General features: G+C 66.0%; 2 protein-coding genes across 5 annotated transcripts; one reads left to right on the top strand and one right to left on the bottom strand.

Moving 5' to 3' along the window:
- Positions 1-589: 589 nt before the first annotated feature.
- Positions 590-5,035, bottom strand: FBXW5 (F-box and WD repeat domain containing 5). Of its 3 annotated transcripts, XM_035720434.2 has the most exons (10): positions 4,887-4,950; positions 4,308-4,361; positions 3,792-4,007; positions 3,287-3,444; positions 2,823-2,997; positions 2,549-2,697; positions 2,054-2,474; positions 1,688-1,835; positions 1,402-1,614; positions 590-1,328 (listed from the first exon to the last, which is right to left on the bottom strand). In XM_035720434.2, the coding sequence occupies exons 3-10, from the start codon at positions 3,982-3,984 to the stop codon at positions 1,085-1,087; spliced, it is 1,701 nt and encodes a 566-aa protein (XP_035576327.1). In that variant the 5' UTR covers positions 3,985-4,007; positions 4,308-4,361; positions 4,887-4,950; the 3' UTR covers positions 590-1,084. The 3 variants fall into 3 exon arrangements, with proteins under 3 accessions (XP_035576327.1, XP_025331668.2, XP_025331667.1); XM_025475883.3 differs by lacking the exon at positions 4,308-4,361 and having other exon boundaries at positions 4,887-5,035; XM_025475882.3 differs by lacking the exon at positions 4,887-4,950 and having other exon boundaries at positions 4,308-4,517.
- Positions 5,036-5,107: 72 nt separating this feature from the next.
- C8G (complement C8 gamma chain) lies at positions 5,108-6,992 on the top strand. Of its 2 annotated transcripts, XM_025475886.3 has the most exons (8): positions 5,108-5,258; positions 5,467-5,639; positions 5,750-5,886; positions 6,000-6,070; positions 6,140-6,247; positions 6,517-6,618; positions 6,704-6,742; positions 6,813-6,992. In XM_025475886.3, the coding sequence occupies exons 2-8, from the start codon at positions 5,502-5,504 to the stop codon at positions 6,824-6,826; spliced, it is 609 nt and encodes a 202-aa protein (XP_025331671.3). In that variant the 5' UTR covers positions 5,108-5,258; positions 5,467-5,501; the 3' UTR covers positions 6,827-6,992. The 2 variants fall into 2 exon arrangements, with proteins under 2 accessions (XP_025331671.3, XP_025331672.3); XM_025475887.3 differs by lacking the exon at positions 5,750-5,886 and having other exon boundaries at positions 5,119-5,639; positions 6,497-6,618.
- The last annotated feature ends 763 nt before the right edge of the window (positions 6,993-7,755 follow it).

The raw sequence follows: 7,755 nt of genomic DNA, 5'->3' as shown, positions 1-7,755 counted from the left end.
CTAGGATCCATCCGCGTCTGTTGGGCTTGTCTCCAAGCTGTGGCAGTGGTGGCTGTGCATGTGGAATGGAAGACAGTCTGATGAGATGAGCTGTGTGTGTAGCCAGGCATAGAAATCATGCCTGCTGCCCCATTAACACCCCCATCTGGCACCTGGCACCACGAGGGGGGCAGGTGAGCCCCCAGGACAGACATGGGTCAAGCCTTGAGGGCTCGGCCCAGGGCCGTTTTCTGCCGCCCATGCCACATCCCCAGCATCATATGCCTTACCCCCAAGAACTCTGCCCCCTGCCCCACCGTGTGCTGCCTCATCTTCTGCAGTACCTCCCCAGGTCAGATGTGCCCCTGGACGTCTCCCTGTTGCAGTGGGCACACATCAGGGTGGACGTGCTATGGTACTTCCTGCACACCAACGACCTCATCTGCTCAGAGGTTGCAGGGACAGTGACTAGGGATGCAGCCTGGAGCCACGCTGCCCAGTTTGGTGGACTGCAGTGCCCCCACCACAGCGTCCAGCATCCTGCTGGTGGACAGGCAGGTAGCACGAGACCCATGAAGATACCACTGGACACAGAGATCGGACAGCGGGATGCTATTGCCAACTGTTTATTCAGGCCCCAAACAGGTGACCAGTGACATGCAGTTTGCCTGGGCCCGTGGCAGACTGACTTGTGCTGCCGGCCCTGCTGGTGTGCAAACAAGTTCCCAGAGGAGAGGCCACCTGGGGCCAACTGGAGGGTACGTGTGGTGCTGACCGGGGCGCAGGCCCCAGGGGAAGAGGGTGCGTGAAGAGTGGGGCCCCAGTGTCTGTTGCATCCAAGCCAGCCAGGGGGCTGCGCCAGTGCTGAATGTCACAGCTGCGGGGGCTGTGGGGGGGGTGAGCGTGGTGGGGGGCAGACTGTGCCCTACCGGCAGCCCCGTAGTCCCCCTGCTAAGGCATGACTGTCAACGAGTTTCTCCACCCAGCACGCAGTCTGGGCAGTGGCTGGGCCCTTGGGAAAGGGCTGCAGACCTCTGTGGCATCTTCCGCGGGTCCCGGCAGCCCAAGGATGCCCAGGACACTCCTTTTGGCCAGTGGCCCCCCCTCAACGCCTCTGGCTGGCAAACCAGGAGAAAAAGTGATGGGGACGCGGACGCGGGGCCTGGTGAATGCGCACAATGCGTGGTGAACGCCAGGCTTTGATGGTGGCATCATCACTAGCCGTCAGCAGGAGCTCCTGCTCTTGGGGGCTGAAGACCACCGAGTTGACCACGTCCTGGTGCCGCAGCTTAGCCAAGCAGATGTTGTAGTGCCGATCCCAGATGTAGCCGTGCCGGTCTTCGGCTCCACTGCAGGAGAGCCTCAGGTGAGCCCCTGCCCAGCACATCTGGAACCCGGCCCTGCCCTGCCCTGCACTTCTACCTGGCCACGAAGTCCCTGCTGACATCCAAGAAGATGAAGAAGCACTCGTCATTGGGCGTGTAGGCACGGTGGGCTCGAAGAGCCCGCTTCACCTCCCGCATGGTCTTGAGGTCAAACACCAGCAGGTCGATCTCCTCTGCGATAGGCGGTGGCTGCATGGGGTCGGCCACCACAGAGCCACTGGGCCAGGCACGGCTGTTGACGTACAGGTACCTGGGCGAGAGGCACCCTGCTTGGTACCAGCGGCCTACAGAGGCCCCCACCCAGGACACTCTCGGGGCCGCACCTGTTGTCTGGAGACAAGCCCATGCCGATGATATGTCCATGCACATCGATGACGTGGTCCAGGGCATCAAAGAAGGCATCTGAGCCCCGCCCCTCACCCAGCACAGGCCCAGCTGTGGTCATCTGGTGTGGCAGGATCTGCTTGATGCCTGTGGGAGGGCCGGGTAAGAGCACCACATCTGAAGCATAGGTGCCCATGGAACATGCACTCCAAGAGACAGGACCAGGCCTGGGCCCCCAGGACAAACGAAGGAAGTGCACTCTGCCCTCCAACTCACACCCTGCCCTTTGGCTGCAGGACCCCACCCCAGTCTTGGGGAAGCCTCACCCCCAAGGCTCTAGGGACTGAGCAGGGTCTGCTCCCTACCGATCTGGTGTGGTGAGTAGGTCAGGCATCCCGTAGTGAAGATGAGGAGCTTGCTGGCATCAGCCATGCTGTGCTCTGGAGGCTTGGTGCGGCCCTGGGCCAGCAGCTCAGCCACCTTGGTCTCCAGCGCGTGCTCTGACAGCTGGGGCTGCGCCCGCGCATCCAGGAGCCCATCCAAGAAGCGCCGCAAGCCCTCCTTGGCGCGGGCTGGAGCTGGCACGGGTTCCGAGCCTCCCTCCTCATCCTCACTGTCACTGCCCAGGTCAAAGACACGGCCTGGGGGTGCACCAGCATCCAGCAGGAGGTCTGGGCTGTCAAAGCGGCTGCAGTCAGCCACCATCACCGTGCGGATGGTGCTGGCGTTGAGGTTCTGAATCTTGAAGAGCCGCTTCACCACGTTGACATTCTCTGACTCCACGTCCTGGGAGTGGGAGACAGCAGGTGGGCACAAGGCCAAGGACAGGGTGGCTGCAGGGGACATGCCCGCCCTCGCACCTGGAAGGCGTTGTTCAGCCAGAGCACTGAGCAGGAGGTGATGTCTCCGATGCGGTGCAAGTTTCCCGAGATGAGGCTAGTCTCCGTGAGCCAGCAGCCAAACACATCATAGGGCTTGTTGCGTACTCGGGACAGCAGGGCGAAGTTGTCTGGGGGGATGCGGGGGCAGGGCTGTGGGAAGGGGCGGGGCTGGGGGGTGCAGGGCCTTGTGGGGGGAGGGGCGGGGTTGGCCAGGACAGCCAGGACAGCCAGGCCGCCCCAGGCCCGCTCTCACCTAGGCTAATGACTGCGATCTCACCCGACGAGGAGTTGTGGGGCCCTAGGAACACCCCAGATGCCAGTAGCAACGAGTCGTCCTGGTTGAACTGGGAGAACTGGGTGTAGCTCCAGTTATAGGGCCGCATGTCCGCACTGTGCAGCAGCGAGATGGTCAGGTCGTTGTTCCAGATCTGCGTGGGGACTGAGTCACCTGGGGACCTCTTGATACCAGGGCCCATGCTGCAAGCCCCCAGTCCAGCTGAGCTGGTACCCAGAAACCACCACCAGGACAGAGATCCTTGCCACTGGCTGCCCATGCAGCGAGGGATGTGGGCCCACGCAGCGGGGCTCCTGGCTCTGGACAGCCCACTTTGCTCCATTAGCAGTGAGGGTGGCCCCTCGTCCCCCAGCCTCCGTCTTATGATGTCCAGATCCTAGCTGGACTGCCTGGCCCCAGCTGCCCCAGCTGTGCTCACCCACCTTGATGGTGCAGTCCTTGGAGCAGGAAGCAAACTGGTAACCCGAGTGGGAGAAGCTGAGATGCAGCACCTGATCGGCGTGCTCCCTGAGCGTCTGCACTTCCACACAGGGCACCGTGTCATAGAGCCGCCGAAACTCTTCATACCAGGATGTGGCCGCTGGGGGTGGGGGGTGGTCATTGCTGGGGCCCTGAGCCTCCTTTCCCACAGAGGCCAGCACCCTGACAGCATAGGGGCCAGCCCTGCCCCTGGAGGACACTGGTTACTTCAGCAGCAGGGGTGCCCCTGGCACCCCCAGACCCCTGCCTCCCTGCCAGGTCCAGTACTGAGACACAGCCCAGCTGTTCCCCACCAGCGTGAGTGCCATGTGGTGCGCTGACGACCACCATGTAGAACTGGGCAGCAGGGGCCCAGTGCTGTGGCTTTAGCAGGGAGCATGTGAATGGCTCTGCCTCCCGCCCTCCCAGCCAGCCTGGTGGGCTGTGGGGCCACGTGCAGGCCCTGACCTGGGTGCCGGGGCACGTCTCGGGCCACCTGGTAGTAGCGGTAGAACTGCTCCCTCCACAGGAACTCGTCCCGGGACACGGCCTGCCACTGGCGACACACCAGACCAGCGGCCAGTACGTCAGCTGGGCCCAAGCTCAGGAAGATCTGGTAGATGAGGCTGTCAGGGAGCAGGGGCACGCCCCCCTCGTCCATTGTGACATTCTGCCCAGGCAGCCCTGCAACCCACATGTGGTCCCCTTAGTTCCCCGCTGCACCGAGGCAGGACGCTGGCCTCAGGGAACGAGCCTGGGGCTGGGCGAGGCTGAGCAACAGCCCTGCTGGGCATTCCGCTGGACTGAGCGTGTGTGGAGGGCCAGCTGGCACTGCCCACCTGGCCGAGGGTCCAACAGCTCCTCCAAGCCCCCTGCACCCCACACCCCCGCGGGCCCTGGAACAGGCCAGACTCAGCTCAGCACCTCGCAGCCTGGTCCAGCCCCAGGTGGTGGGCGGCGCATGCCCCTGGACCCACATCTGACCTCCTCCCGCTCCTGAGCCCAGAGACCATCGGGATGCCTGGGCTGGACACTGCTCTGAGGCGGAAGAACGAAGAGCCGCTGACCACCGCGCACTCCTGTCGCCCTGACCTTGCGGCCCCAAGGCTTCAGGGCGGTCGGTGTGGACACAGGTCATTCCGAGAAAAGGCCTGGGGCCGGCGGGGACGAGCGCCAGCCCGCCCGCCCCGACACTGCCGGGGGCACGGCCGGCCCTCGGCCCGGCCCTGCAGCGAAGAGGAGCCGCGCCAGGCGGTCAGCGGGCCAGCGCGGCCAGGGCCGGGCGAGCCGGAGGGAAGGGCGGGGGCTGCCCGGCGTCCTCTCCCACCTCCCCCGCGGGGGGCTGCGAGGGGCGGGGCCTCGGCTCGGGGTCCCGGCGGCCCTTTCATCCGCAGAGGGCTCGGCCGAGGCCGAGGGGCCGGGGGCGGGGGGCGGGGTGGCCAGGGAGCCGGGGACGGACACGGCCTGTCAGCGACACTCCTCGGGGCCGGGGCCGGGGGGTCGAAGGGCCGGGGGTCGGGGGCCGGGCGGGACGACGACGCTCCCGGGGCCGGGCGCACTCACCGCGGCCGCCTCCGCCCAGCCGTGCTGCCCCCGCCCCGGCGCCCGGCCTCGGCCAGCCGACCCGCTTCCGCCCCGCCGCTCCTGCCGCCGCGTCTCTATGATGGAGCCGGCCAGGCTGACGCCTCGAACCCTGAAGCATCGATAACCACGGAGCGCCGAGCCCCGGGCCGCCCGCTGGGCTGTTGCTGCGCCTGCGCGCGGGCGAGCTCGCTGCCCACAGCGCCCCCGGCGGCCGGGAAGGGCGGCGGCCCTGCGCGGGGACCTGCGGGCTGGGCCGCGGGCGAGGCTCACTGAGCGCGGGTTCGAGACCCGGCCCCGCCGCCTCCCGCTGCTGGGGCCCTGGGCTAGGGGGTCGTGGACAAGGAGCCAGAGGTCAGCTCGGACTTCGTAACCAGAATATGGCGCCAGGCCCTGCCGGGAAGTGCAGAGTCCAGGAGGCTGGGGGTGGACTCCGCTGGGAGAGCAGGAGGACCGGGGACTTCCTGGGCTGGAGGTGGACCCGCAACGACTTCCTGTGCCAGGCTTCTGGGCGGCACTGGACGATGGACTCTGACCTAGAATGTGGCCGTCCTGTCCTCAGCCTCCCCCAGTTCTGGCACCATCCCTGCCGCTGCCATGCTGACCCCTTGGACTGCGCTCCTCTTGACTCTGCTCCTGGCTGGGGGCTCCGTGAGCCAGAGGGCTAGGAGACCCCCTCGGCCGGCGTCCCGCATCAGCACCATCCAGCCCCAGGTCAACTTCGATGCTCACCAGGTAGCAGGGGGATGGGTGGGTGGGCAGGCACTTGCTCCCCCTCCCCAGCTTTCCAGGGGTCAGGTCGGGCAGCCCGCCATCCCCTATGCCCTCACATGGCCTGCTCCTAGTTTGCAGGGACGTGGCTCCTTGTGGCCGTGGCCTCCTCATGCCGCTTCCTGCAGGAGCAAGGCCACCGGGCTGAGGCCACCCTCCTGCATGTGGTTCCCCAGGGCGCAGACATGGCTGTCAGTACCTTCCAGAAGCTGTGAGTCCCCAGCACGGACCCCGGGCCCCAGGCTGCCTGGCCTGGACCAGAGTCCTGTGAGGCCCTGCGCAGGTTGGGGTCCCTAAGCTGTGCCTCCTCCCCCCCCCCCCCAGGGATGGGATCTGCTGGCAGGTGCGGCAGCTGTACAGAGATGGCGAAGTCCTGGGCCGCTTCCTGCTGCAAGGTGAGGCAAGGGCACGGAGGTGCAGGGGTGCAGGGCTGGGAGGCCATAGACTGACTCTGCCCTGCCCAGCCCGAGGTGCCCGCGGGGCAGTGAACATGGTCGTTGGGGAGACAGACTACCAGGGCTTCGCCATCCTGTACCTGGAGCAGAAGCGACAGCTGTCAGTGAAGCTGTACGGTGCGTCCACACCAAAGCCCAGGCTTCGCACACCCACAGGGCCATGCACGGGGCGGGGGGGGGGGAGCCCAGATGGCCCTCCCCCTTCCCTCCCTGTATTCTGACTTCTGACCCTCTTCTGCTGAGCGGGGACCCAGGGAGGAGCCCCTGCAGAGGGGCCAGAGGGGCCGAGGCGTGAGCACAGGGGGACGGGGTGGGGTTTGGGGCGTGCCCCCACGTGCCCCACCTGCTCCCTTGCCGCTGGCCCAGGAGCCCCCTGTGCCCCATAGCCCGCTCACTACCCCCAAGTGACTCGGCCCTGAGCGCCTTTGAGCAGCGGATCCAGAGGGTCAACCTGACTGAGGACCATGTCCTCTTCTTCCCCAAGTATGGTAAGTGTCTCCTCGCCCCATGGCCACCTCACCCTCCCACTGTGTGCCCGCCCCAGCCACCCCTGATACCCGCCTGGGCCTTCAGGTTTCTGCGAGGCTGCAGACCAGTTCCATGTTCTAGACGGTGAGTGGTACAGCAACAGGGGGCACCCCTCAGCTCCTTCCCCCCGCTGAGTCTGGTCTCTGTGCCCCAGAAGCCGGAAGGTGAGTCCTGGCAGCAGCCCTGAACTTGGAAGGAGTGAAGACCCCAGAGATGGTGGCACCTGTGACCCCGCTCACTGAGCCCTGATGCCCCACAGGGTCAGGGCCACCCATGGGGGACAGCCAGTACCCACATGTTCAGGAGCACTGCCTTCATTAAACACTGCATCCTAGCCCCTGGTTCCTTCCTTCCCATGTGGGTCCTGGCCTGGGGCCTCTGTCTGTCATCTAGTGGGCAGGTGGCTGTTCCTGGGCAGGGGGCGGGGGCTGTGGAGGGGAAGGGGTCGGCTCCCGCCCCAGGAAGGCAAGGTGGATATCGGAGGTGCCCCCTGCCTTGCTGTCCTGTGCCTTGTGTCCCTGTCTGAGTTGGGCCTCCTGCCCTGGGCTCCCAGCCGCCCTCTCCTGCTCCCAGGGTATGAGCACACGTGCCCTGCTGGTCTTGAGCCCACCCCCTGCCTAGAGGGGTGAAGAGTCCTCCCCCCACAGGCCCCTGGCCTCCTGCTGACTCTGTGCTCCCTCCAGGGAGGGATGGGTCCAGAGACCCAGTGGCCCTCTGGCCTGAGGCAGCTCAGGCCGCTGGGGCAGGGATGGGGAGCCCTCCTGGTTCCTGGATGGGGTGCCTAGGTCTGCAGTGCTGGCACCGTCCCTGTGGCTGCCCCTGAGGGCTGAGTCCAGTGCTGGCACTGGGCAGCCGGTGTCCCTAGGGATAGATCACAGTGTTACAGAGGCAAGGACAATAAGGAGGGGGGGCATCTATCCCAGAATGGGGGGGGGGGAGCAGGCCAGCCTAATCCATGTGTTAGGACTGGGGTGAGCACAGATGAGGGAGCCCACACCCAGGATTTGACCAAGGCTACCAGCTCGGGGGCGCCAGGAGCTCTAATCAGAGATCTTTCTGGAATGTGGGAGCTCAGAGGCCCGGGAGATGGAGGCTAG

Source organism: Canis lupus, chromosome 9 (assembly GCF_003254725.2).
Source record: "Canis lupus dingo isolate Sandy chromosome 9, ASM325472v2, whole genome shotgun sequence".
In the NCBI taxonomy this organism is placed as follows: Eukaryota; Metazoa; Chordata; class Mammalia; order Carnivora; family Canidae; genus Canis; species Canis lupus.
Note: the sequence above shows the minus strand (reverse complement) of the source record. Positions and strands in the feature narration are given on the sequence as shown.